We start from the raw sequence: 27,859 nt of genomic DNA, 5'->3' as shown, positions 1-27,859 counted from the left end.
ATAATTCTGCATTGTGTGCATGAGCCTTACCCTGCCTGGGCCCTTTCACAGACAGCTGCCGAGTTACGTGCTGTTCTGCCAGAGCTAGTGAACACCACGGCAATGCCTGTATTCTATTATTTAGCGCATGTTACATTCCTTTTGGCAGAGAGCCTGCTTCTACCGTGCTTTGAGAAAAACTCAATAGGATTTTACAAATGTATTCAGCTAATAGTTATTTGCACCTTATATTTTAATAACTGCCTTCTCTTAGTGCCCACCCATGTCTGTGTGTGTGATTATATTTGCATGAAAAAAGCTTTCTCCGAGTGCATCACGCTCCCCCCCCGGTCTTTTGTAGTGCCTAGAAACAGTCAACAGACAGAAGTATTGCCCAATTCTAAAGCGCTTGTGGACGCAGGAAGGTGCTAGCTCCTTCCCAACAAGGGCCTTTTGGGAATTGGAAAACGCAATAGATGGTGCAAATAGAGTAGCCTATTTGAATGTCGTGCCGTAGGGAGTCTGGTGGAAGCACTTTGGTAACCTATATATGCAGTCGGTGGAAAAAGGAGGAGTGTGTGAAGGGGGAAAATTGTAGGGGTAAAGCTTGAAAGGGTATCTAAATTGACCTCATACAGATAAAAGAAAAGATTCTGAAATGTAAACCATCAAGGGCCCCTAGCCTGAATGGATTAATAAATCTTATCCAGATCACCGGGCAGTTATGCTGCCTTGACTCCAAGGATGTCTTCGAGACAGGTTACGTTCCAGAATAATGGAACACACGATTAGTGTTGCCCATATTTAAAAAAGGCGACCGTGAATGTCCTAGGAACTACAGACCTATTATACTACTGGACATGGATAGCAAGATTTTCGTGGCGCACATATTGAAATCTGCAGGACTGGGCCCGACCAGTGGGAAGGCCATCCAACCTACAAACTGGCTTCATAAAAGGCTGTTCAACTAGCCTGAATGGGCTGGAGGTGAGGGAAATTCAGGAAGTGGCATTGTCGGAAAAAGCAGGCTGTACGTTTACGAGTTCGGTGGACCTTCTGGCAGCCTTTGACCGTATGGACCGAAGTAAGCTCTGGAGAAAGTTAAAGGGATGGGGCTTGCCAGAGGACCATTGAATAGCATAACACAACTTCACGAGAACTTCCGAATAAAGGTCTGACTGAATCGGGAGGAACACCTTTCTAGGACGATAAAAACAGAAGCCGGTTAAAGACATGGGTGTGTCCTAGCCCCTTGGTTATCTATGTGTCAGATGTAGGCAGTTCATGGCAGGACGAGGGTTGGCGCCTCCGAGTTTGGGCAAATTAATATCTCACACAATATACGCCAACTTTTTTTTGTTTTTGATAAGACCATGATTGGCCTTCAGCGCCCAAGGGGCGCTTTTGAGGAGCATGCCCATGAGAACGTATTGGTAATAAACCCGGAAAAAAAAACACACATTTTATAATTCTCAAATAAGAGAAGGGCATGTGCGGTCAAGTGGAGAGTGGGGAAATAATGAATCCCAAGTGCCAAATGTGTCACGTATATGGGCTTCCCAATAGTTGCAAATAAAGGTAACGGTAACCTGTCCATAGTACTAAAACCAAAGTCTGCGGCTCTTCTAAATCAATTGCGAAGACTGGACAGCAAGTTTGGGCGATTCTCTATAAAACCGGCGATTATGTACTATAATGGAAAGATGGTACCAAAACTAGCCTACGGCCTTGAACTGTGGGGGACAGATTCATTTGTGCAATTAGATAAGATGGAAGCAATTCTGTGGAGAAGTACATTGAAGGTCCCAAACTGCGTACCATTGACTGCAATTCGTTTTGAGCTGGGCCTTTTGTCCTTAAAAGTAAGAGTACTATGGAAAATACTAACATTGCTCTTTAAGGTGTTAACTGGACTCGAGGGATCCCTGTACAGCAACCCAGACAAGTACAGAGAATGGTTAGTCCAGTTGAACAACATCACAAGTTTACTGGGTAAACTACTTTAATATCGAAATATGCTATTGGGTGAAGTCAGCCTAGATATGGAGAAACTGATAAAACCCATGATAGTAAAAAATAAATAAATAAATAAGCTTTGTATGATCTTGATTGGGTAATTACTCTGGAACATTTCCATACCTATAAGTCACTCTCACACTTGTCTCATGAACACAAACCTAGAGGAGAAGTGGCCCCTTCTATGCTGCAATTCCCAAATAAAGCTTATAGCAAGTAGTGACATGTTTTAGATGGAACCGCCTTCCCACAAGGGAGGCGATGAGTAGATAGAAACTAGTGGAGGTAGGCGAAAGCTGTAGGTTCTGCAAAAAAAAGCAGAGTGGCGCGAATACACCAAGCACTTACTAATGGAATGCCAAGCTCTGTCGAGCACAAGAGCAAGGTATTTCGGCAAATAGCAGAAAACATCTTGAGTTAATGGAGAAGATCTCGGGGAAAAGATGTTTGTCCCCACAATCAACCCGAATCAGAATTGCAGTTGCAAGCTTCTTCAAAGCGTTGAAGCTTGAGGCTCATCAGAGTGAGAATTGTAGTAGAGAAAAAGCAAAGTTGGGGTACTCATATGACCTGGAAAGGGGGACCTCCGTGACTAACGACTGCTAAGTGCTCTGTGTATTGATGAAAAACCATATGTTGCTGCTGTTGCCCAATGCAGTTTGTTTTATACAAAGTAGTGGGTGAAAGGGAGATCTACTCTTTATATATGAATAGGGATCAATTTATGTTTTAATGTTAATTTTTTTATAAAGGTTCATAGTTTTATGTACGTTCTTTTTCTATGTTCTTTTGACCCATATAATGCATTTTTAGCAAAAAGGCAATATATCCCCGACAGGCAAGATTGTGTGCAGTACCCTTTGGGAGTTTACAGCAACCATGACCTCTTGGGCAATAGAGAACCCCAACCTTTGGCACTACACAGGCTGATAGTGTGGTTGAGCAGCCAGGCTGATCTCAAGAGGTGTCAATGTGAGCTGTAAGGTTGTAACACAGAATTTCACAGTGACAGTTATTAAAATAAACACTTGTACTAAGACTTCACTGTGTCACTGCACTGAATGTGCTGTGCGTCAAACTAAAGATGATGCCTATGGAGTTTGTCAGACTTCAAAGTCAAATGAAACAGAGTCCAAATCAGATAAAAATACGAAAGAGTGGGAGAAAGGTCTCACTCTCTCCAGGTTAGAAATTAAAAGTCCTAAAGTCCAGAAAAAAGAGAGCTGGCGGTCTCTATGGTAGAGGGGAATTGGCACATTTCTGAGAATTCTCCCTAACAACCCCCATCATTGAACATGGCCTACATCACGCTGATTGCGAAGTCAGGTAAGGATGAGCAGCAATGCTCCTCCTATAGGCCAATAGCACTTATCAACTTAGATGCCAAGCTGTAAACGCACATCACAGCAGCAAGACTGGAGGGCGTGTTACCCACCATGATTGAACAAGATCAGTCAGGATTCATTCAAGGGAGGAACACATTTGATAATGTAAGGAGAATACTGCATATTGTGGACAAACCCGCAAGGGCGAGATCCCGGCACCTCAACGCTTCTCTTGGCACCGAGAAGGCGTTTAACCACGTTAACTAGAGGTTTATGTTGAAAGTGCTGCAAACGATGGGTGTGAGCCCATATTTCCCAGAATAGTTCAGGCTAATTATCAGAACCCAATCGCCAGTGCGAAAGTGAACGACGAGTTTACCAAGCCATTCCTGATAACCACGGTAACCGAGCAGGGGTGCCATTATCTCCCCTGCTGTTTGTGATGGAGCCCTTTACGCAGAGTATTGGAACCAATAGGGGGCGACACAGGGGGTAGGGTGGGCAAAGACCCTGCATAAGGTAGGGCTTTTTGCTAATGTCATGCTTATGGTGACCAACCGCCAGTGCCTCCAAGAGATTATAGGGGTAATCAGCAGCAGACTTTTCAAAGTCTCTGGTGAAAAGGTACATTTTGAAATAGACCTTGGGGCTGAAGGAGGAGGAATATCTTAAAAGCCAGATGCCGTTTGGTTGGGCCAGGGGGTCAGTGAAGTACCTGTGAGTAAATCAGACCACAAACATCAGAGTGCTTTATAAGGCGACAACAACCCCAGTTGTTGGGTCAGATCAAGAACAATCTGCATCGATTGCGGGATCTGTATGTTTCCTGGCTGGTCAGAATAGCGTTTGTCAAAAGGAATATGCTCCCTAGGCTCATGTACCTGCTTCAGGCTCTTCCCATCACTCTCCCTGGAGGGGTGCTAAAGGGGATACAGGGTGAAATTATGAGATGTGTGGAAGGGGGAAAACGCTGCATATCAGGAAGGGTGTTTTGTACAAGCCCTAGCAACAAGGGGGAGTTGGATGCCCAAATAGAACATCATAGTACTGGGTGGCACAACTGTGGGTATTGGCGTAGTGGGGCAGGGGAGGTGGCATGAAACACTGGGTGCAAATGGAGCAGGCAGTACCGGGGGAACATATGTGGAAAATCCCCTGCATGAGAATGGACAAACCCATAGGATTAAAGGAAAACCCCATGACTAGATGTGGGCTAGCAATCTGGGATAGAACAAATAAACTCTGATTTGGCACTGTGTCCATCACGGAGAACACCTATATTTCAAAATCCATTCTTCCCCCGGGCATAAAGTGCATCAGGTTTGCAAGAAGGATGGAGGGGTGGGTGGGGGGGGGGGGGTTGAGGGAGCAGAGGAATCTGTTCGATGCAAACAGTTTCAAGACTTTTGAAGAATGGGCTAACTGAAGGGGATATGTTTGCTTACAAGTAGATCAAGCACTGGGCCAAATACCCCGCTATGAAGGAAGGGGCAAACAGAATTAATAGAATGGGAGCAGGCAATCATTCATAGTGAGATTAACAGAGGGCTTATCTCCACCCTAAATAGGCTCCTCTCTGGGGCGAGGAACAGGGTCCGTTGACAGATAAGGGGCAATGGGAAATAGACGCTGGCAGGCAACAAGCTACTAGAGGGGTCTTTGGGCTGTTCAGTGCAAAATCAGGAGCGGTAGTATAAAGTCCTACATAGGTGGCACTATACACAACAGAAGTTGAACAGAATGGGGTGATCCAACTCCCTGCTATGTTGGCGAGAATGGGAGGTGACGGTGGAACATGGTGGGGGTGCCCACAGCTAAGAATTATTGCCAAGAGGTGAAACCGAAGCTCAATAAGATATTGGGGAGAGGACATACTTTTGACCTAGTCTTGGCACTCTTGAACATATGTGGGATGGGGATGCCACACTTGGGGGGGGATGAGCGGGAGGGGATGAAGGCAGTGTTATGTGCATATTTGATGTTAGGGGCCAAGAGATACATTGTAAAGATGTGGAGACAGAAGGAAGCACCCTCCATTATACAATGGTATTATGCTTTGTGGGACATCTTCAGTATGGATAAAATGACAGCAATAGTACAGGATGGTGGGACACGGTTTGGGAGAATAAGGACTCCCTTTATAGAATATGCATTGAGACACTAAACGATTGTGTAGCCATGCAAGACTGCATATATTGGACATCCTACTGGATGAAGAAAAATTACTGGAGGACAGAAGATTACCAGGTGCTGTTAATTACTGTTAATGTTAATTATGGTGACATATCTTGGCCTAACCTGAGGGGGAGTGGGGGGGTGAGGGGGGGAGGGTGGAGGCGAATTATAGTAATTCAAAGAGATGCAGATATCGGGATGTGGTGATGAATAAAGTTGTATGGGTTTTTAATTAGCTGATGATGTAATACGGATGTGTTGAACTGAAAGGTCTTTAGACATGGTATTGTTGAGTCCAGGGTGTGATATTTTGTAAATAAACACTTGGTTGAAAAGAAAAGTCCCTAGAGCCTCAGGGGGAATCACTAAAGATCCAGGGCTTGGTGGCAAACTCCAGGGACCTTAGAAGGACCCTACAGTACAGTTGAGTGCCACTTAAGAGCTCTAGTGTTGAAGAGTGGCCTATAGGAAACAATAGGAACAGGCTAGTTTCTTTCCACAGTTACCAAGAAGACAGAAATAGTCCCCAGGGGACACCAGTGAAGACCCAGTGGAGGGTTCAAGACCCAGCAGCCCCAGGAGCAAAGAAGCAGAGCAAGATTCAGGCCACGTTATCCAATGGGGAAACGCAGTGGAAGGGGATCTGCAGAACCAAACAACCACAGACCACAAGGACCCCTGAGAGGGAGTATCTGGAATAAGCCACCAACCCAGGTTCCAGAGGCAAGTACATACAGTGGTTGCCTCTAGAAATTCAGTTCCCAGAAGGAGAAAATGCAGTAAGTAGCAACTTCTATCTAAAGGTCGAAATGGAGGTTCTGCTCATGCAGGGCTTGCACCCTGAGCCAACGATGACCCGAACGGCCTAAAAGAATAACAATCGTCCTTCAGTGGAGTGGGGCCCACCATCCAGAAGTGGAATCCACAACAGAGATGGCTCCAGGAAGAAATGGCCCCTGCGGTAGGACAACTGATGGCGACAGACGAGCCAGGCAAGCACATTTGGCAGGTTTGGGAAGTCCCGAACCCCTTTCCAGGCGGAGGCAGCTTTCATGGCGGGATGGTAACAGTGGTAAAACGGCCCAGAAAATAGCCCTATGATGGAGGGCCTATCCCCAGCAGATGAGCAGGACAGAGCAAGATGAGGAAATCTCGGTAAGGGCACTCAGCAGCAAGGGATCGAAACCGGAGATATGCCCAGGACATTGGATACAGCCAGTATGGCCAAAAGAGGGTCTAAAAATGCAGCAACATCGGAAATCGGACGAAAATCCACAAGCAGGTAAGCAGACCTGCTTATCCTCCAAGAATCCAGCAGCCATGAGCTCAAGAACAGGGTTTCCCCTATATATTACTTCACTCACAGGGGCTGACCACCAACCAATCCCATTAAAGGATTTAAAACAAAGGTATTGACAGCCACCAATCAGGTTGGCCTAAAAAACGTCAAACACTCAGGCCCACCCATAAAGGAAGTGTAATTGCCTGGCCAGCGACTGGTTTAAACCACTCCAAAGCACCTTTGAGGCTGCCACCTTGGGCTCAAAATGTGACAAAAACAGCCATTTTAAGGCCTGCCTCGTGGTTTACCTGAAACACGAAAGCCCCCAAACAAAATGGCAAAGGGTAGGACCTAAGCGACATTAATATCCCAATGGCTACCATAAAGGCACATTGGGCTACTAATGCAGTAAGGAACAAGCTACTAACCCATAACTGTTCTCCAGCCTGGGTCTGGCATGGATTCCCGTGCTCATGAATAATCCCAGTCAGGCTGGGAATCCTTGATAAAACAAAAAAAAGTTCAACTTTCGTTTATAAACGGTCTTTATCCTATAAAACAATCACTGAGCTCTGTGTCATACTGCCCCCAGCCAATGACTGCCCTCTCCCTATGCCCCTCCCCTGGCAGCCATCTTCAGACTTGGTAGCACGCCAAGTGGCAGTAGGACCAAGGAGAGCCACAGAGGGGCAGGCGGGAGGGTTCGCATGTGAGTCCATGCCAGACACATGCTTGAGAACAACAGTTCTAGGTAAGTAACTTGTTCCTGCTGCAGCATGGGGTCTGGCATGGATTCACATGCTCATGAATAAAGAATACACAGCAGTACATAATTACACAACCACGGGAGATGGCAAGGCTCAAGAGAAGCAATCTCTCATCACCAGGCTCACTGTCAAGCAAACAGGTTGCGCAGCACTGCTTGGCCGAGTCTGGACTCCTCCCTAGAATCCCGGTTGACGCAGTTGATTTTCATGAAGGTGTGAGTCGACCTCCAAGTAGCAGTCCTGCAAATGTCCATCAGGAGCACACCAGACAGGAACGCCGTTGTGGCAGCGATCGCTCTGGTAGAATGAGCTCTCGGACAGCCAGACAGCGGTCGGTTTGCAAACCAGTGACAATGAGTGATGCAGCTGGAGAGCCATCTGGAAATGAAAGCCTTGGACAGGGCCTTCACATGGTTCACAGGTCCAAAGTTCACAAAAAAGCTGACAGGTTTTCCGGAAACTCCTCGTTCGGGCCACAGAAAACCTCAGTGCTCGAGCCACATCCAGATATTTCCCCTCCGTAGTTTCTTATGGAATCCCATTCTTTTTGCTTTGTTTTTATTGTGTCATGACTTTTTGAAGGAAAGCCAAGACTTCAACTTCCAATTCCCTGCCTTTAGTTCATTGTTATGGGAAAATTAACCAGTCCTTCAGCCTATCCGTACTAGGAAACGGTTTCCCTTTTGAATTCTTGTACTTTTTAACCCTGGCCATATTGTTCGTCCTTTCTGCTTTGCTAGGTCAGGAAATCTCTTATAAGGTCATGCACTTGCCCCGGGAAAGCCGCTACTTTTACAGGCTCTGGGTGCCTTTGTGTGTTGGGACCAGGAAGGCTGGTAGGACGGTCTAGTCCCAGTCCACATACGTGGTGCCAGAAAGTCTAGGTGTGGGGCAAATGAGAAACCAGTAGTAGTCCTGGATTGGGCAACTATTGCCTGTTTGAATGTTGCAGATCCTTAGTGTTGCTGGGCCTGCACTTTCTTCCAGCACAGATTTTGGATAAGAGGACCTTTGCAGCCATTTCTTCAGATCATCATCTGAGCCAATAATACCTTGAAGAGCAGCATGCTAAAGATCTGAAGACTCCTGAAGTGGCCCAGCATCCCTTCCAGTAGCCAGCCCAGTGAAGACCTGCTCCTCTGCCTGATCTAAGACCCAGAGCGGTGATTCAGCCCTTGGACTAGTGGGACCAACTAGTCTTGATGCCTGCTTGAGGACCCTGCCCTTCTGAGCCTTTGGAATTATCCCTGGTCTGACCAGTGGACTGACCAGCTCTGCCATGGGCTACCTCACCAGAAGGGTCACCGTTCCACGCTGGAGTCCAGAACCTGTGCCACGAGTCACCTTCTCACCGAATTTTAGCATCCCAGCACCAATGGATTCTGTCCTGGAGCAGCTTCTGTGACCGCAGCGGAAAGGACACGTGACATTGCTGTGGTGCGGAGACAGCCACTGGAACTCTTCTATTCATGAAGTATCCTGAAGAAGCCTGCATCAGTGGTTACTCTGGCCTGGTGAACAGATGTATAGAAGGCCAACCTAGTTTCGTGACCGGGACAACTCTGGGAGCTGTAGCCAAACCAGTTCAAGGTAGCAAGGCGAGAGATCAAGGGTAAGTCTCAAGAGGTGGTGGTGAGCCTGTAAGTGGTCCTCAAGTACACAGGGAAATGTCAAGGAACACACTTCAACATTGTTTAAAAATGCCTATTTATTTTTGGCCATAACACACTATGAAAAATGACTATTAGCATGTAATATCACATTAGACTAAATAAAAGATGCATATATAAAGTCACTGGAGTAGGGCAGAATACATCAACCCCTGCAAAGACGACAAGTATTAGTATGCAGCACTACAGGTCCACAGATACAAAACTAACTTTAAAAGTCCATCCCTAAGATGAATGTGGCCCTGAAGTGACTTCAATCAAAAGGACAGTAATGGCATGTATATATCACACTAGTTATACTTTGCAGAAAGGAAAGGTTTAAGGAAGAAAAAGGTTAAACACGTTCTCAGTAAATGTGAGCACAGCTAAATCTTCCAATGAAATCTAGACAGGCCTTTCCCAGCAGTAGCAGTTCACAACAAGCTACCCCCTACCTACGAGGGACAAACAATATCAAAGTCAATGGCCTAGAAGAGTCTTCAGGGAGCTAGGATAGCCCAAGTCAATTGGAACACAATCTATGGAGCTGAGGCACTTCTTAGATCAGAAACAGTCTTGCACAAAGTTACAGAGTTTGTAGAAAATCACTTGTAGGGTACAAGCTGATAAGCCTGTGAGAAAATGATTTGGACTCCACTGTAAAAGTAAGCCAATGCAATTCCCAACAGAGTAAAGCAGAGCTAAAAGGCAATAAGGTAAGTACCCCAAGCCTAAGCAGTATCTCTGGTTTTAAGAAGAGTGGTCCAGCTGAATTCTGTCTTGCTACAGCGGTGCAGACCCTGTGTTTATGAGCCTCAGTCGTGGGGACAAGAGGAAGGATGTCTGAAGGGCTCCTGCGGTGGTACTTGGGCAGGTGTCGGCAGCTATGGGCACTTTTCGGTTCAGTGGCACTTCGTGGATCTCAGATACCGGTTGGGCTTCCTTCACTCCTTGGGTCCTGCACTCCTGTGAGGGGACTCAGGATCTGGTCGTCCTGCTTCTGGGGGGTGCTTAGGAGACTCCTTGAACTTCTAGCCAGATTTGTTAACGCATCAGACGTTTCACTCGACTACGGGTTACTCGACCCCTGGCATTTGGTTCTTACAGCAACGAAGAACTACAGCCAGTTGGGGAAGATGGTCCAGTGGAGTTAGTCTCAGGTTTAGTTGATCCCACTAACCCAAGGGGAGAAGTCTTACTGTCCGGAGCTTCTCTGTCGAAATGAAAAAGGGGTTTCAGCACAGCAGCAGGGCTTCACCAGGCAATTCAAAGGTCCAGGAGGATGCAGCAAGCTTTGTCACGGTTTCTTCGTCAAGAGTTCCTCCCAGTGGTCGACTGCCTCTAGTCCCAAAACCCTTGCCTTTTTAGCAGGTTTCTACCATTCATGCACACCCTAGGCTGTCAATCACACAGCAGGGTGGCTGTCCTGAAAGGACAACCAGCCAATCAGGACTGGTTGCATTCAGGCATTCCTACAGACAAAGGACAGGGGGTTTTGGGACCCTCCTTCACATCTGGTCCTTCCAGAGACACTGGAGCCAGAGACGGGCTTCAGGGCTGAAGCCCGCCAAAGGCAAGACAAAGGGCTCAAATCTGTCTCAGCGCACAGAGTAAAACCCAAGAAAGAACTCACAAACAGAAAATGGTGAAAAAATAAGTCAGGGGCCTTTTTGACAAAATGGTCACCTATGGGTGCTATAATGCAGCCAAGGGTTCAGCCTGCGGTAGAAATGCACAATGGTAGGAAAATTAAACCACTGCCACCAGCCATTTAACGTAGTGAAGGCAACATAAAAACGTTACATGAGAATGTAGGAGAAGGGGCTTCTAAGTAACCTCCCCAGCACAACACATAAGTTGGTGTGTGTGTGCTGGACCTACAAAGAGAAAAGGTAAGTAAAGTTAATTTCACTTTACTATTCTTGGGAACTGTAGTTAACCCAAGAAAAGGTATTTAAACCTTAAGAGAAATCTAAAGGATTTCTCTGGGACACTGCACTGAAGGTGCTGTGTGTCACCATACCAAGAGTAGATGCCTATGGAGTTTGTCAGACTCCAAAAACTGTGAAAACACATAATCCAGATCAGGTCAAAACACATGAGTGAGAAAATCCTAAGTCCAGCAAAAGAGCTGGGGGACTCCAACATTGAAGGGAATTCGCACAGAAATGAGAATTCTACCGAACACTGGGCCCTACTCCCCCCACCTCGTGATTCCCACCTTCATCACCCAGTCCCATGAATTGAAATAAAAGGCTTACATAGCCATCATAAGATGAGAAAACTAGCTCCAATTGACAAGTGGTGCACGGACTCTTCACGTCTTCGTCAGATGTCGTCCTCCAGTGGTCGACTGCCTCTAGTCCCAAAAACCTTGCCTTTTAAGCAAGTACACATTCATTCACAGCGCTAGGCTGTCAATCACCCAGCAGCGTGGCTGTCCTTCAGGACAGCCAGCCGGGCAATCAGAACTGGTTTCACTCAGGCACACCTAGACTGAAGTCTGCCAAAAGGCAAACTGCACAAAGGACTGAAACCAATTCAAACTACAGAGTAAAAGCCCAGAAAAAACGAACTGACAAGAAACTGAAAAAAGAAGACGGGCCATTTTGAGAAAATGGTTACTGTTAGGTACTGTACTGCAGCTGAGCTATCAGCCTGCAAATACATGGCACAAGGTAGTAAAAAAGAACCACTGCCACCATCCATTCAAGTGAGTTAGTGCAACTGAATGTTACATGAGGAGTGGGATAAAGAGTTACTATGTAACCCCCCCAGCACTCCACATAGGGTGGTGTGTGCTGGAACCACAAAAGAGAAGTTAGGACAGAGGCCATCTTACTATTCTTGGGAACAGTAATTAACCGAAAAAAAATGTAGCTAAACATTAATAGAAGTTCAAGGGACTTATCAAGGGGCACTGCACAAAAGTCCCACTCACTCAAGAGTTAAAATTAAAACGCCCCGAGTCCAGCAAAAGAGCTGTGGGTCTCTAAGGTTAAAGGGAAGTGGTACAGAAATGAAAATTCTCCCCAAAACAGTCCATGGTCAAACCGGCAAGACCGAGGGAAACAAAACCTATATTAATTGTATATAAACGCATAGTCACCCTGGTGTCCATGCTCTTTATTTACCTCGGGGAAGAGCAATACACCCTACTTAGCTAATCCCTAAATGGGCCAGGGGCTACATAAATCTGATAGAGAAAGTGGCAGAGTTCATCTTGCCTTTCAGAACAGACATGTCAGAAGCTATAAATAGTTGCCACTAAATGGTAAAATACCAAGGCAAGGATTCACATACCAAGAGACTAGGCTCCTAGGCAGTTTTCATTGCCGGGTAGGCATTCACCCAACTATTCACCCTGCACTTGGCAAGCTGATCTTTTGCCCATTTGCTGGAAGCCTAGCGAAACTCTTTACAGCTATTATCTAGAACTTGGTTAATCCAAAACCAAAAGCCTTGCAGTCTGCTTTAAATTGAACAGAGATGGTCAGGCAGACACCCAGGCACCCCCCACCCCCAAGAACCCCAACACATCCAACGAGGCCCCTCTGTAAACACCAACGGTCCAGGTAGGACAAAGTGAGACAATAGCAAAGGGCTTACCCTGATTTCATTCAATCACAAACTGCCCCTCCCCCGCCTAATCAGTAGAATACCTGGTGCTCCCCTCGTTGCAGCAATAGGTTTGAACAGAGTTGCAGGTAGAATTTCTGCTTGTTGCAACAACATGCTGTCCGATAATAACTAGTGCAGTCCAACTGGTGTGGGACTACACAAAACGTCTCTTGGCATTCAGTAACCCACCTTTTAATATAGGCCCGTACTACACAAGTTGGCAGTGTGACTGAGCAGCCAGGCTCATTTTAAGAGGGGTAATGTGAGCTGTACAGGGAAATCAGTAAATACAGTTATCCAAGTAATCACTTGAAGTTATATAATACATTTATTTATACACAAAGATATTTAAGGCATTCTTTAAAAAGTAGTAACTAGCTGTAACCGTAATCCCAAGCTAGGATTCAATTCAACAATTTAATAATAAAGCAGGTGAGCAATTAATTCATATCTTACACATGTTCCAGCACCAAGAGGTGACGTCATGTGAGGTATGTTTAATACTTGTTTTGCAGTATTGAGTTAAGGAGGGAAAGGTTAGGGTTAGATCCGAACAGACTGATAGTCCAGTCTATAAACAGTTCGAGTCTCCCAAAGATATGCAGGCAGTCTTTTATTCCAGCATTAAAAGTGTTCAACAATTAAAATATGTAAGGAACAAGCACTGCCAAATACAATACCTTCAGGAGGAGACCTTAAGGGAGCCAAGACAGCCGGAGTCATTGGGCAAAGTCAAAGCTGATGCTCTTCTTATAAAGATGTTCTTAGATAGTCAGTATTCAAAAATAAATCACAGCAACTCAAGAGGCATCACCTTTAAGAAAGCGCAAGTGTGTTGGGGTCATCTCAGAGTAGGATTAAATAGCACTCCCAAAAGGTAGGAAGCGCCCCACATGGCAAAAGGATATCATACCCAAAGCCCCACAGTACCTTTGAACTGAAAAAGTTGACTCGGTAGCAGCAATGGATTACCATCGATTCACTGGCTCTTTGTGGTTTTGGTGCCTTTTTCTCAGTGCCAAAGAAGAACAAAGAGCTCTGGTTAGAAGTTCCTTGATCCCTTAGTCCTGGAGTTTGGTGAGGGGTCTCTGGATGCAGATTTTCTGCTTCTGTAGGGTCCTCTGGATGCCCATGAAGTTTTGGACAGATTGGTTCTTTGGAAGACAATGCACTCCCAGGTGGTGTATTGCGATTCTGCAGCCATGAAAGGTCGCAGCAAGTCGGCCAAATAGAGTTTGTCTTGAGGCTAGTTGGTCCCTCCAACCCACGGGAGGAAGTCGTCCCCCAGGTCTTCCCTGTCTGAAAACGGGGTCAGCACAGCTGCATGGCTTCACCGGCACTTCGCAGGTACTGCTGGCGTCTTCTCTTGAATTCTGCTTCGGATGTTGTCCTCCAGCTGTCGACTCCACTCTTATTCCCAAAAACATTGCTTTTTATTAAAGTTCCAATTCATTCACAGCCCTAGGCTGTCAATCACATAGCAGGGTGGCTTGTCCTCCAGGACAGCCAGCCGGCCAATTAGAACTGGTTTCACTCAGCACGCACACCTAGAGACAAAGGACTGGAAAGTTTCGGGACCCTCACTCACTTCCTGCCTTTCCAGACACTGGAGCCTGGGCGGGTGTTAGGTAAGAATAACTGGAGTCCAACAGGTGTGGGACTACACAAGTCGTATCTCTTGGTATTCGGTAACCCACCTTTTACTATATTTATTTTACAGTTTTAAAAAATATAGAATTGTTTTTTATAACATGCTTAATACCTGGTTAGGTTTCTAAGCGCGGATCTGGGATTCGTACCTCGGTTGCTCTGCGTGGTCTTGCTTCCAAGACCAACACCTTGCCCCTGTGCTATCCTCCTTTCACAATATCAGCCTGTACTACACAAGTTGGTGGTGTGACTGAGCAGCCAGGCTTATCTTAAAATGGGCAATGTGAGCTGTACAATTGAAACCAGTCAGTACAAGTATCCAAGTAACACACACTATTATAAATATTTATTTATAATATACACAAGGTTTAAATTAACATTCTTTATAAAGCTGTATCTACTAGTAACATTCAATAAAAGGTTTGGATTCAGTTTGTAAAGAACAATAAAAGTTGGTACATACTTTAGGCCAACACATTTTCCAGCACACAAATGATTCAGTTAAGGTCAGTATTGCACTTCTTTTCAGTTACCAATTCAGTTATTGAGTTGTAAAGGAAGGAAATGTTAGAATAAGACTGAGAACATACTTTCAACGGTTTGTAAAACAATTACAAATCTCCTAAAGTGAGGCAGGTAAACTTACCCCAGCAATAATAGTAATCAAAATGATAACCTATGAGGGAACAACAAGTATTGCCAATGTCAGTAGGTGACAGTAAATGGGTAACCCCTATTTTTTGTTATCAGGGGACAGCATTCCGTAGGGGAGGAGACCTGAAAAAAGAAAAAGGAAGGCAGTTTGTCTGTCAAAATCCGCAACTCTCAAATAAGAAAATCACTTTGGTGGACATATCACATGATCACGTACTAACCCCCCCCCCCCCTCTTAGAAAAGAACTATGTAAACTAAATTGTATTTACTTTTTATTGTGCAACATCTAATTTGGCAGTTTCATGATGTTTTTTTTTAAATATTTTCTCTATGCAGCTACAATTTTGAATAAAATGTTTTTTTGAATGGTACGAAGGCTCCTAATGACCGGTCTACATAATCCTTGAAGTATTCAGGTGATAGGTGGTGCACTAACTTGAAGAAGTTGAATTAAGAGTGGGCTAACTGCATTCCTTGTTCTTTCTTATTTTTTCACAATGTCAGTAGGTTCAGGAGGAGTGCCTTTAGGGAGCTAGGACATCCAAAGTCAATAGTTCTGATTCACTTTTTAGATCAAGTCTTGACAAAGTTACTAAGTTCAGAAGAGATCACAGTAACTCAAGTGAGCTACTTTATAGAGTGCACAAGCTGATAGGCCTTTGCAGATGAGTTGGTATCAAATCTAAAGTGGAACAAAAGCACTTTGCAGGATAGGAAGCACAATTTATGGCTAAAAGGTGAACATCCCAAGCCCCACAGTACCTCGAAAAAATAAATGTTCCAGCTGGGTTCCTCCTTGCTACAGCTTGCCAGACCCTTGTTACTGGACCTTGGTTCTGGTGACAAAAGGAAGGTAGTCTGGCGGGCTCCTGCGCCAGTACTGAGAGGGACTCCTCAGCTACGCATTTCCTTTGTTTCAGCGGCACTTCAGAGTTTTGGTGCCTTTTCCTCGGCGTCAATGCAGAACGAATATCCCTGGTTGGAAGACGCTTGCTCCCTCGGTCTTGGACTCTGGTGATGGGACTGTGGATCAAGATTTCCCATCTCTGTAGGGTCCTCGGGATGCCCACGAAGATTTGAACAGATTCAAACTTTGCAAGACGATGCACTCATCAATGGTCACAGGACCCCTGGCATTGGGCTTCTGCAGCTCTGGTGAGGCACAGCAAGTCGGGGGTTGCGCCAAATGGAAATGTGTCTTGAGGCTAGTTGGTCCCAACAGCCCAAGGGAGGAAGTCGTCCCGTACGGGTCTTCCCAGTGAATATGAAAACTGGGCCAGCACAGCTGCAGGGCTTCACCTGGCACTTTGCGGTCCAAGTGGGTGCTGCTGGTGTCTCGTAATGTTTTCTTCGGATTTTCCTCTCCAGTGGTGGACTCTGCCTCTAGTACCAAAAAACCTCACTTTGTATGTGCTCTCCCATTATTCACAGCCTATGCCGTCAATCACAGCAGGGTGGCTGTCCTTTCAGGATAGCCAGCTGGCCAATCAGGACTTGTTTTATTCAGGCACACCTAGAGACAAAGGACAGGGAAGTTTCGGGACCTTCCCTCACTTCCTGCCTTTCCAGACACACTGGAGCCTGGCCAGGCTTCAGGGCGTAAACCCGCCAAAGGCAAAAAAACACAAATGGCTCAAACCAGTTTCAACTAACAGAGTAAAAGCCCAAAATAAACTAAAATAGAAAATAGCGAATAAAGATGACTGTGGCTATTTTAAGAAAATTGACACCATTTATCAGGACCTCTCCCTCTCAACCCTACAGAAAAGAAGGGCTCTCCGACCTTTAGCCCTCTTCCTCCAGGAGCGTCAAGTCAAATATAGATGGCTCTTCCCCACAGCATTGCAATTTTCTTATAATGGCTCCCGCCGGAGAATATCCCATTTAGAAGATGCCGCTAAAATCATGCAGAAATCCTCCTCCCCCGAAGGAACTACCTCCCCAGACTTGGGTGCTTCAGGGAGCCCTACGTCAGCCTTTCCTCCCCAACCCAGGCGACCCTCATGGTCCAGGGCCTCCCGAAACAACAGAAAAAGATAGCCGGAGTCCGAGCGGCCCTAAATATCCTCCGCTCCTCCGGCGTCCCGGACGCCCGACGCCCTTTCAGCTAAACCCAGAAGCAGCAACTCCGGCCCAACACAGTCCTATGTTCACCCAGTGCGGCGGGCTTCTTTCACGGCCTATGCCCCCCTCCAAGGTCCGCTCCATTTTAGAGTCCTTGGATGCGTACGTTACTTTTTCAGATACAATTGGCCCTGTTGGCCTGGGGTGGGGTTACACCCACAATGTTTCCCACCCCGCCAGTTAAAAAGTTGGCCTCCCGTTGGGGGCCTCCATTAAAACTGCAAGTGCGGTACAGATCGCTTCTACACCCTCTTCACGATGGCAGCTAATGGACAACCTGGAGTCCCCCCTCCATCCCCCAAGCATGGAACCTCTAGCTCCCCGATCCCGGAACACCAGACGCTGAGATGCCTTTCCTGGAATGTTAACGGACTCCACTCTCCCCCCAAGCACAAATCGATTCTCCAGAAGCTACAAGATGAGGAGGCCGGAGTGGTGTTCCTTCAAGAGACTCATCTCCTCCCGGCAGACTTCGGTCGTCTCCGATCTAGCATGTATCCACGCCAGTTTTTCGCCTCGGGGAACTCTAAAAAGGGGGGCACAGCAATTATGTTCCGGAAAGACCTGCACCCCCAGATCTTAGACTCCATGATGTGCCCAGAGGGCCGCTTCGTGGCCATTAAGTGCTTCCTACTGGGGGACCTCTACACCCTGGTATCGGCATATGCACTCAATTCGGGACAGGCAACTTTCTATGATTCACTGGGCTCCTCCCTCTCAAGCTTTGCGGAAGGCCAGACAATAATTGGAGGGGACTTCAATGGGGTTCCAGACCCCACTAAGGACAAATCCCACCCCCCTGCTCCTGGCGAGTTTGGTCAGGCCCTCAGTCTGCTGCGGCTCTTCAGAACCCTGGAGGTGGTGGATACATGGCGGGTGCTTCACCCCACCGAGAAAGATTACTCTTTCTTCTCGGGCGTTCACCGAACTTATTCCAGAATTGACCTCCTAGCTTCCCCCCAAACTCTCGCCCTCGCTAATGAGGTATCTATAGGCCAGCGAATTCTATCAGACCATGCTCCGATAATAATGGAATTAAGCATTCAGAACACCCACGCTAAGGCGCCACGCAGATGGGCGCTCTATGACCCGATCCTCGATGATATGTCAATCAGAGACAATATAACTACCATCATCAAGAACTTCTTTGAGGAGAACCCAGCCGCGGACACCTCCCTAGCCAATAACTGGGATGCAATGAAGGCTGTAGTTCGGGGATCCCTGATAGCCCAAGGCGTAGCATACCATCGAAACCGGAAACCCGTCCGTTTATCCTTGGAGGAGGACTTGCGAGCAGCTGAGGAAGCCCAGAAAAAGAGTGGCTGGTCTCCCAGAACGCAAAGAGCGCTTCGTTCGGCCAGGAAGAAACTGGAGGCCCATTATGCGGAACACACTGCGCAACTTTTGGCGAAGACCAAACAATTTTACTATGCCAAAAGCAACAAGCTGCTGGTAGCCAAGCTAGCTAAAACAAGACGGACTAACACAATTATAGGGCTCCGAGACCCACGGGGGGTGATGCATCACTCCGAACAGATGAAACTACAACTAGCTTCGGACCACTTAACCCAGGTCATGACAGCGCCCCCCCCCCCCCCCCCCCGAGATCGGACGAAGCAGGAGGCATACCTGCGAAACGCAGCCTTAACGCGTCTCTCAGACTCCACACGAGAGCAGTTGGAAGCCCCAATAACAGATGAAGAAGTCGACGAAGCCATCAAGGCCCTCAAACCGCAAGCCCCGGGCCCAGACGGATTCTCCCCGAGGTTCTATAAGATATTTAAGCTCCAGCTCATCCCCCACATGGTGGCTCTTTTCAACTCTTTCCAGGTTTCGGGTTCCGTAACCCCCACAATGCAAGAGTCGGTGACGATCCTCCTTCCTAAGCCGGGGAAAGACCCGAGGGATCCGGCGTCATACAGACCCATCGCCCTACTAAATATTGACGCCAACCTGTATTCGAAGATTTTGGCTAACCGCCTGGCACTTATTCTCCCGGAAATAATCCACCCCGACCAAACAGGCTTCATTCTTCATCGAGCAGCAGGGGACAACATCCGGCGGACTCTGAATCTGGTGGACATTGCCCACCGCAACTCCCAAGGCCTGGCCTTAATGGCCCTGGACGCAACCAAAGCCTTTGACAGAGTCGATTGGTCCTATCTGGAATGTACCCTGGAAGCATTTGGGTTCGGCCCGACAACCCGAGCCATGATCCTAGCGAACTACAAGCAGCCCAAAACCATCCTCAGGATCAATGGCGCCCACTCAGCCCCGATATCTCTGACCTGTGGGACAAGGCAGGGCTGCCCGCTGTAACCCCTACTCTTCGCCCTCACGATGGAGCCCTTCGCCCAGAAGATCAGGCGGAATGAGTCCATCAAGGGACTTCAGGTGGGCCCGTCCCACCACAAAATTGCTCTCTACGTGGACGATGTACTACTGACACTCACAGAAGCCAGTACCTCAGCGAAGCACGCCCTGGCCGAAATAAAGGAATTGGGGGAGGTTACCGGCTTTACTGTTAACTTCGCCAAATCAGTGGCCATGGGAATCGGCCTCCGCCCAGAGGAAAAAGAGGCGTTAACGGGTCTATGCCCGATCGAATGGCGGGACCGCTCGATCCCCTACCTAGGAGTTTATCCCGGCGAACCCAAGGGAGACCTATCAGGCGAACTTTCCCAAACTGATCAGGGAGCTGGAGGGAGACCTGAAGCGCTGGACCACGCAAGAGATCTCACTAATGGGCCGGATTACAGCCGTCAAAATGAACTTGCTCCCTAGGTTCCTCTATGTCTGCTCGTCCCTATCGGTGCCTTTCCCGGCCCAGACCCTCCACCACACAGAGGAAGATATCGAAATTCATATGGAAAGGCAAAAAGGCCAGGATCCCCCACAAGACCCCGATTGGTAACGCCAGGCTAGGAGGCCTGGGGGTCCCGGACCTGCAGGCCTATAGCGCAGCGGCGCAACTATCACACATACACGCCTGGCAGTCGAGCACAGCCCGCCCCAGATGGGTGGAACTGGAGCAAGCCCAGCTTCCGCTCCCCCTCCGGTTCCTCCCTCACATCCAACCCTCCCTCAGGGCGCGTTGGAAGGACGTCCTACTGACAACGAAGCAGACCCTAAGCTCCTGGGACTGGGCTCTAAAGCAGAAAGGAATCCCGAGGGGCCAGAGCCCCCTCTCGCCGATCTTCCACAATCCCAACTTCTCCCCGGGAACTCATCCCCGCAACTTCCAGAATTGGATAGACGGGGGCCTTGAAACCCTGGGGCAGATGTACTCGGAAAACAAACCCCGGATCTTCGAACAGTGCAAGGAGACATTTCGGCTTCAAGAGAGGGACAGATTTACGTACTGCCAGCTCCGCCACTGGTGTTCGCACCCCCGGACCCTCCAAGCGGCAACTCGCCCCCCCGACTCCTCTGGTGCTAACTCTCGCGGATCTGCCGGCTAGAGGAAGAACTTCAGCCATATATAGACGCTTCTTGGGGGATTTCCTGGTGGCAAAAACCCGATGCATGGCCCAGTGGGAGGCGGACCTAGGCCACCCGATTGAGGACCAAACATGGGTGGACATATGGTCCCGCACCCACTCCTCCTCCACCTGCGTCACCAACAAAGAATGTGTATACAAACTCACCCTGCGTTGGTATTACCCCCCTCTCAGACTCCACCACATGAATCCACAAGTGGACCCCGCCTGTTGGAGGCTGCACTCAGCCAGGCTCTAACCTTCACATGTGGTGGACGTGCCCCAAGATCCAGCAATTCTGGACCAGGTGTCTCTCAACCATTGAACAAATCACCGGCTCCGCCCTCCCACTGGACCCTGAAACAATGCTGCTGGGGATCCTGGTCCCCGGAATCTACCCCCGCTCCGGCAAGAGGGCTAAGCTCCTCACACAATGCCTCTTGGCGGGCAAGACAGTTCTGGCCCGTTTCTGGAAGTCGCAAGATGGCCCCTGCCTAGCCCACTGGTGGGGAAAACTGTGGGACATCTTGATAGCGGAAAAGGTCACCGCAGCGAGAGCAGGGACTCTGCACCGCTTCCAGAATGTATGGGCCCCAGTGCTGGACTATGATCAGCGATTTCCCGCAATGACGTTCAAACCAATCAATGCCCGTTGGGCCCTGAGGGACCGGGAGGGTGCACACCAGGCGGAGGTGATAGACTGAATCTCTGGCCCGGGAAAACCGGAATGATGGGGGGAAAAGGACACAGCCAGAATCTTTCTTTTGCTATGTTATACTGCCATCCGATACTGTTTGTAACCTATACTGCCTTGCTATAAATAAACATGTTTTAAAAAAAAGAAAATTGACACCAATGGGTCCTGAAATGCAGCTGAAGGTTCAGCCTGCGGTAAAGATGCACACTGGTAGTAAAATTAAACCACTGCCACCAGCTATTTAAACCAAGTTAGTGTAACAAAAAATGTTACATGAGAAGTGGGATAGGACTTACTAAGCAACACCCTCAACACTCCACATAGGGTGGTGTGGGCTGGTCTCACAGAGATAAAAGTAAGACAGGGATCATCTTACTATTCTTGGGAACGGTAGTTCACCCAAGAAAATGTATTTAAACATTTAGAAAAGTACACTGGACTTTTGGGTAGCACTCCACCCAGGGTGCTTTGTGCTACTGTACAAAAAGCAGATGCCTATGGAGTTTGTAAGACTCCATAAATACAGTAAAACACAAAAACCCTAGTCAGGAAAAACACATGATGAAGTGACAAAAAGGTCCCACTCACTCAGGTGGAAAAAGTCACAAGCCCCAAGTCCAGAAAAAACCTGGTGGTCTCTAAGTTTGAAGGGAATTAGCACATAAATGAAAATTCTCCCTAACACTGCGCCATCATGTTGAAATAGGAAAGAGGAAGATCATCTAAGGGCGAAGCTGATTTAAGACAATTAACAGCCACTACAGCATCAGTGGCACTAATTAGATGAAGAGTCAAAAAGAAAAGTCCACTGAAGTGGCCTCCAGGAATAGCATAAGTGGTGTAGGGAGACTAAAGGGGCCAGCAGAACTATTGATATTATTTCTGATGGTCTCAATAATATTCATGAAGTAACTAGATTGTTGCAAATTTCTGGTAGGCTATCATAGCTGATGCGACTCTAGGGTCCAGAAGATCTTTTACCGTCCGGAACAGTCGTTATGGGATATTAACAGCAGACAGAATGGTAACCCTAAAAGAAGACCGATTTGCCACCTTGATGGCCCTAAGGTAAGAAGCCAGTTCTATCCTAAAGAACGTTTTTACTGCCGGATCCTGACTAACACGTCATTTACGATTGGCCTTACGAACTCGTCTAGAGTAACATGCAATTCTGTTGAAAACCAGGGAGCTGAGGGCCAGCAAGACTTCTTGACCAACTTGAGTGGTGCCATGGCATGAGCAGCCTCCGAGCATGCAAACTATAGCCAAAATAAGGGGGTTTCCCAATGTTTTATGGAGTGAAAGCAAGAAGAATCTTTCCCAACAGCCAGGATGTACCACGTCTTGAGCAGAGTAGCAGGCCTGTGGGATCCTGCCTCTGCAACCCTCTCAGATGAACGTTGGGAAGCAACTGGTCCATTCCAGTACTTTGTGGTCCCCTACCTCCATAATTGTGCATGGGAATGTCACCAGACTTAGTGCAGAATTGTACAGGTAGCAATATACAGCGGTTTAAAGGACAAAGGACATAAAGTATGGACATTTTGGGGCTCACATGGCTATTTTGTCTTTACATTGACTTATTGCCCAGTCTCAAAGGGTTTCCAAATCAGCTATAATCAAGGATGTTTGTCTACTCCAATAACGACATGCAGCGTAATACAGTTTTCTGTCCAGCTAACGCCACGTTTATTTTTAAGTGCAAATATGCCAGAAACAGACATCCTCGGACATCAGAGCACATGAAACTTTGCACCAGTGTAACTATCAGCATTGGTGCCCCAATGTCAAGAATACGCAAAAAGAATACATGTGTTGCTCTATTGCTAATACTGTTCAGAATTGCACTTTCACTGCTGCAATATGTAATATAGCACCTGGTATTTACTTGAAAGAAACAGATTCTCCGAGAATCCAGGAATATCACCAATGTTTAAGTCTGCTTAGTTTCATTTGAATTTTTCACCAATTCAAAGAGCTATAGGTCAGAGCTGTATAAAAATGTAGGTATGACGCCTGCACAAAAGTAATTTCAGCAGGTCACAAGACCGGTGAGACAAGATTGTACACAAATAGCATCCTGTGTGACACCATGGATTCTAAGCTTGTCTGAGGTTATGGAAGTCTTGCCAGATGGATGCACAATGGTGGAGAACAAAAAGGAAGACATGACAACTCACTGCTACCATGGAAAACACATCAATGGTTTAAGCTTAGGAAGTAGGCTTTGCGTAAAGAACAAAATTACTTTCTGCAGAGAGAAAAATCAATAAATGAACAAGTAGCAAGAACATTATTGCCTCATGTACCTGCTGTAACTTGACCAAGTTATGAATGATTTATCAATGCATTTAAGGAGTGTATCCTCATACAAAACGCACTGTTTTAGGAGACCAAATATCTGAATAACATGAATGTATAGAACACCCTTAAGAATCCACTATTACTTTCCAACAACCTCTATGTTTTTGAAGAAAAAAACTTTTTTCAAAATGACCTTTTGCAAATTTTAGAGCAAAAGATACAGCACACATTTCTACAGCAATTGTGACACTTATGATGATGATTCCTTCACCTAGTATGGGGATCTTAAGAACAGCATATAAGCGTCTGCATTTAATCCGAAGTAAGGAACTCAAATTGAAAGATCAAATCCCTAAAAGTGATATGGAGTGAGCACACAGCACTTGGAGGCTAATGTGAACTTGAGCATCCAGATGCTGAAGAGGAATATACCAGTCTTTGTGTTAATCGTTTCATTTAATGGGTAAAGCAAAGACTCCTGCTTATTTCTTACCAGTGACAATGTGATAGCCCAGCTCCACCATAGCTTCCGACAGTGCTTTGCAATTCGCCACCACTTGAATTTGATACATTTTGAATTCTGGTGTCATGGCTTGCTTCAGTGCCACAGCAATTCCTAAACAGAGAAAAGGGACATTATACACATGCCAGTATCAAGGAACAAAAACGACTTTTCCACTTCAAAGTGAACAATGGCATCAAGGCTCTTGCACCCAAACAATATGAGTATTCAAGTACTAGAGGAATCCAAATCATATGAATGGGTGAGGGCAATGTGACAATGCTGTAGAATCTTGTTGCATGTTTGAAGTTAGGTGGGTGTTTGCCTACTTAAAGAATATGGAAGCCATGTTTGGGTCATCAGAAGAAGGAAAGCTCCGCGGAGGTGCACATTATGAAAAGAAGACATAAGTTTGTCTGAAAGTTAAGAGACAGTCCTTCAAACGGAAGGTTAGTGTTCGGTATGGTGGTGTGCAACACAACCTTAACTCTTGCCAGGTGGCAGGGTTTTTCATAGTGTTGGATTGCTGGAAAGATTTTCTAATGAGATTTGCTCGGGACTTAATATGACTGAACAGAGCGCCATCCTTTTATAGCTCTAACGTTTGCCATCCCTTTCCCTAGGAAGTTATACAAACCCTTAAGCTAAGATCGCTCTATGGTAGTGGTGGTCAATAAATCAGTGGGATACAGGAAGGCCATATTAAGTTAAAGATATGCTCATACTGAGGTATTATGAAGTTATACTTTAAGCCAAGTTAATATGTTGGTGCAGAATACATGCAACCCATGTTCAGTAGGAGCATTGCTAGGGCTTAACTAAACCAGTTACGGTCAACCCAAGCCAAAGGTGACCAAGGATCCTATGGTACCAAGTTTAAAAGCTCATAGCCAGAGGAGTTCTTTCGGGAGTGTACAAGCTCAACCACAATTAAGTCTCTTGTAGGAAATAAATGGAAGAGATGGACCAGTTTCTTATTGGCTGAGTGGCTATTGCAGTCCCCAAAGATAAGACTAGGACCCAATGTTACGGATAGGTCGCACTGGTAAATATAGGACTTGGCTTCAATAACACTCTGCTGACTTTCGAAGGCAATCGCAGTATGAGGAACCAGGCAATTGTATCAGCAATTTGACTCCTTGCAGAAAATGCACGACTCCCCCAAGAGTTATTGGCAGTGGCAGCTCTAGTCGTTAAAAGAAAAAAAAAATTAAAAAGCATATCTTCAGTCAAGACCTACTGTACAGATACTGGTGATGCAGTTGTGCAGAAGATGTACTAGTGCTGAAGCTGGGTGAAGCAGTCCGGTTGGCTTTAAGGCGCAAATCTGGTTTCAGATATGCAATCTGTCCAGCAGAGGATATTCCTTTCCCATCTGAACTACTCAAGAGTCCCAATGTTATTTTTGGGAGTCTTTAGGCTGTTCGTTTATCGATGGTAGTAACCGCAGGTGTTGCCAGTGCTAAATATTTGACGCTTCGACCTCGTCCTGCCCAGTCCACAAGACATAGCCGTTAAAGATTCCCGTCCTTCCAGAAAAGCCAACAAAATATAGGTAATAATATAGTATTGCAGGTTTGAGTTTAAGTGGGAGGGAAAAAGTCCAATTAGACAAAGTATAAAAGGGAGGACGAAAAAGAGGGTTCACAGGTATAAGTGGTCACAGGGATTCAGGGGGTGGTGAGTACACACGTAAAGGGTATTTGCAAGGTAAAAGTAGGTCAAGGGTTAGTGAAAAGACATTTTAAAACCAAAAAAACAGGATTGGAATAATTAAAAGGTCCACTAGATGGCAGTCACAGACTATAGAAACAGACTGCATGTAGATGTTACGGTACACCCTGTTTTGGTGCTGCCGTTTGGCTGCAGGCTGGTTTGGAGCGACCGCTTCGGCGTGGCAGCCATTTTATCATGGCCATTTTATCATGACCATTTCGGCGCACAAGCCTTTCTGGTGCAGGCGATATGGCACGAGGGACGTTTGGACGTGGCCGACATTGCAGCCATGCCTAAACACCCTTGTGCCAAACAAAATGTAACTTGCACAGCATGTGAACTGGACTAGCACTAGCTGCTCTCTATCTATATCTCTCCCCAAACTTTGCCTCATTTACAAAACAAACACCCCAAGGATAGCAGGGCTCAGTTGGACCACGTTAATGGCTTCATCTGGGCAGAGATGAGGTTTTCTGTAGATTAAACAGACTAAATGTGGTTGCCATGGGGTAGTTGCCAATGTAATTGTGGTGGTCAATGGGAGGCAAATGATGGTCTTTGCATCTATAATGCCCATGAGCTCGGATGAGGCGTGCTTCTTCAGTAGGAACTTTTGGGAGGGCTTCTGCTAAATCTACCATGTTAGCACTTTAAAGAAGTCCTTGCAGCGGATTGTCTTCAGCTGGATGGCAGCACACACCAGCTAGCAAGTTAAATCCACGAATATAGGTGTCAATTGTTCTGTGGGGCATTGCTGATTTGGCATTTTTGAATCTGATGCTCAACCACTCAGTGGCGTGGCCAGGCTCTTGACTGGGGTCGCCGAAGTGGGGCACTGACTTATGACGGGTGACGAAGTATGAGAGCGTGCATGCGCGCGCACACCCGACCCCCCCCCCCATAGTTTGGGATAGGGGGTGGCCAATCAGATTTCAGGGGTAGCACGTGCCACTCCCTAGACATGCCACTGCAACCACTCTAAATATCTCAATGTCCATCTTACTGTTCGTTCTAATGCAATAAGCCATTGAGCCGGTCTGCTCATTTTTAGGGATTCTGGTGACAGCTTAAAAAGGGCGGATAATTGAGAAAACTAAAGGGCTAACAATGGGCTGGGGAATAAAATATTGCACAATAGGGACAGGTGGGTTTCCACAACGGGGTGGGATGGGTTTGAGGGGGCTATGGGTGATCCAGATTGGCATCACATTCAATGATAAAGCTGTAAGGCTCTGCGATATCTTTTGGAGCGCTAGTTGTAGGGCATCTGCACAGCTACTCATAGTACGCGTTACGCTTCATGTGGGGGCAACAGAGCTACTGGCAGGAAGTCCAGGCATGCACACTTGCAGACACTGGTGCAACTGAAAGGCTAGTAGTGGTACTAATGAGAACAGTCCTGGGTCTACCACTGCATCTACTAGAACTGGTGCAAATACTATACTGCCGTTACTACTAGTGCTGGCAACACTAAAAGTAGTACTATCAAAGAACAAGTTACTTACCAACTGTAACGTTCTTTCGACTGGATGTTCCTCCCACGTATTCCTCATCTTGTGATAGGCTCCCATAGCAGTATCAATTTTTGGAGGCGGGAGTACTAATTTCAGTTTGTGGACAGAATGCAGAACTGCCTTTGCAAATAAACCCTCGTTAGAGGAGGCAGTGTCCAAACAATAATGTTCAACAAAAGTATGCATTGTTTTCCAGGTTGCAGCTGCACAAATATCTGCTGCTGGGACTCCCCTCTTTATAACCGCAGAAGTAGCCATTCCCCTTGTAGAATGGGCACGAAAGCCCATCTGGTGGTTCCTTTCCCACTAATCTGCAGCATTCAACTATGGCTAATATGATCCAGCGGGAAATGGTCCGTATTGTTACAGATAAGCCTAATTTATGACCAGTATAACCCACAAAC

At 46.7% G+C, this 27,859-nt stretch overlaps 1 protein-coding gene across 2 annotated transcripts in view; it reads right to left on the bottom strand.

Moving 5' to 3' along the window:
• SHMT1 (serine hydroxymethyltransferase 1) overlaps nt 1–27,859 on the bottom strand; it is a 451,377-nt gene that overhangs the window by 167,264 nt on the left and 256,254 nt on the right. For both annotated transcript variants that reach the window (XM_069645688.1, XM_069645689.1), the window contains exon 9: nt 24,217–24,339. In XM_069645688.1, coding sequence (XP_069501789.1) covers nt 24,217–24,339 — 123 coding nt within the window. The remainder of the gene's footprint in view (nt 1–24,216; nt 24,340–27,859) is intronic.

This window comes from Ambystoma mexicanum, chromosome 2p, assembly GCF_040938575.1.
Source record: "Ambystoma mexicanum isolate Mex_15411 chromosome 2p, UKY_AmexF1_1, whole genome shotgun sequence".
In the NCBI taxonomy this organism is placed as follows: Eukaryota; Metazoa; Chordata; class Amphibia; order Caudata; family Ambystomatidae; genus Ambystoma; species Ambystoma mexicanum.
The sequence above is the reverse complement of the archived record's forward strand: the minus strand, read 5'-3'. Positions and strand labels throughout refer to the sequence as shown.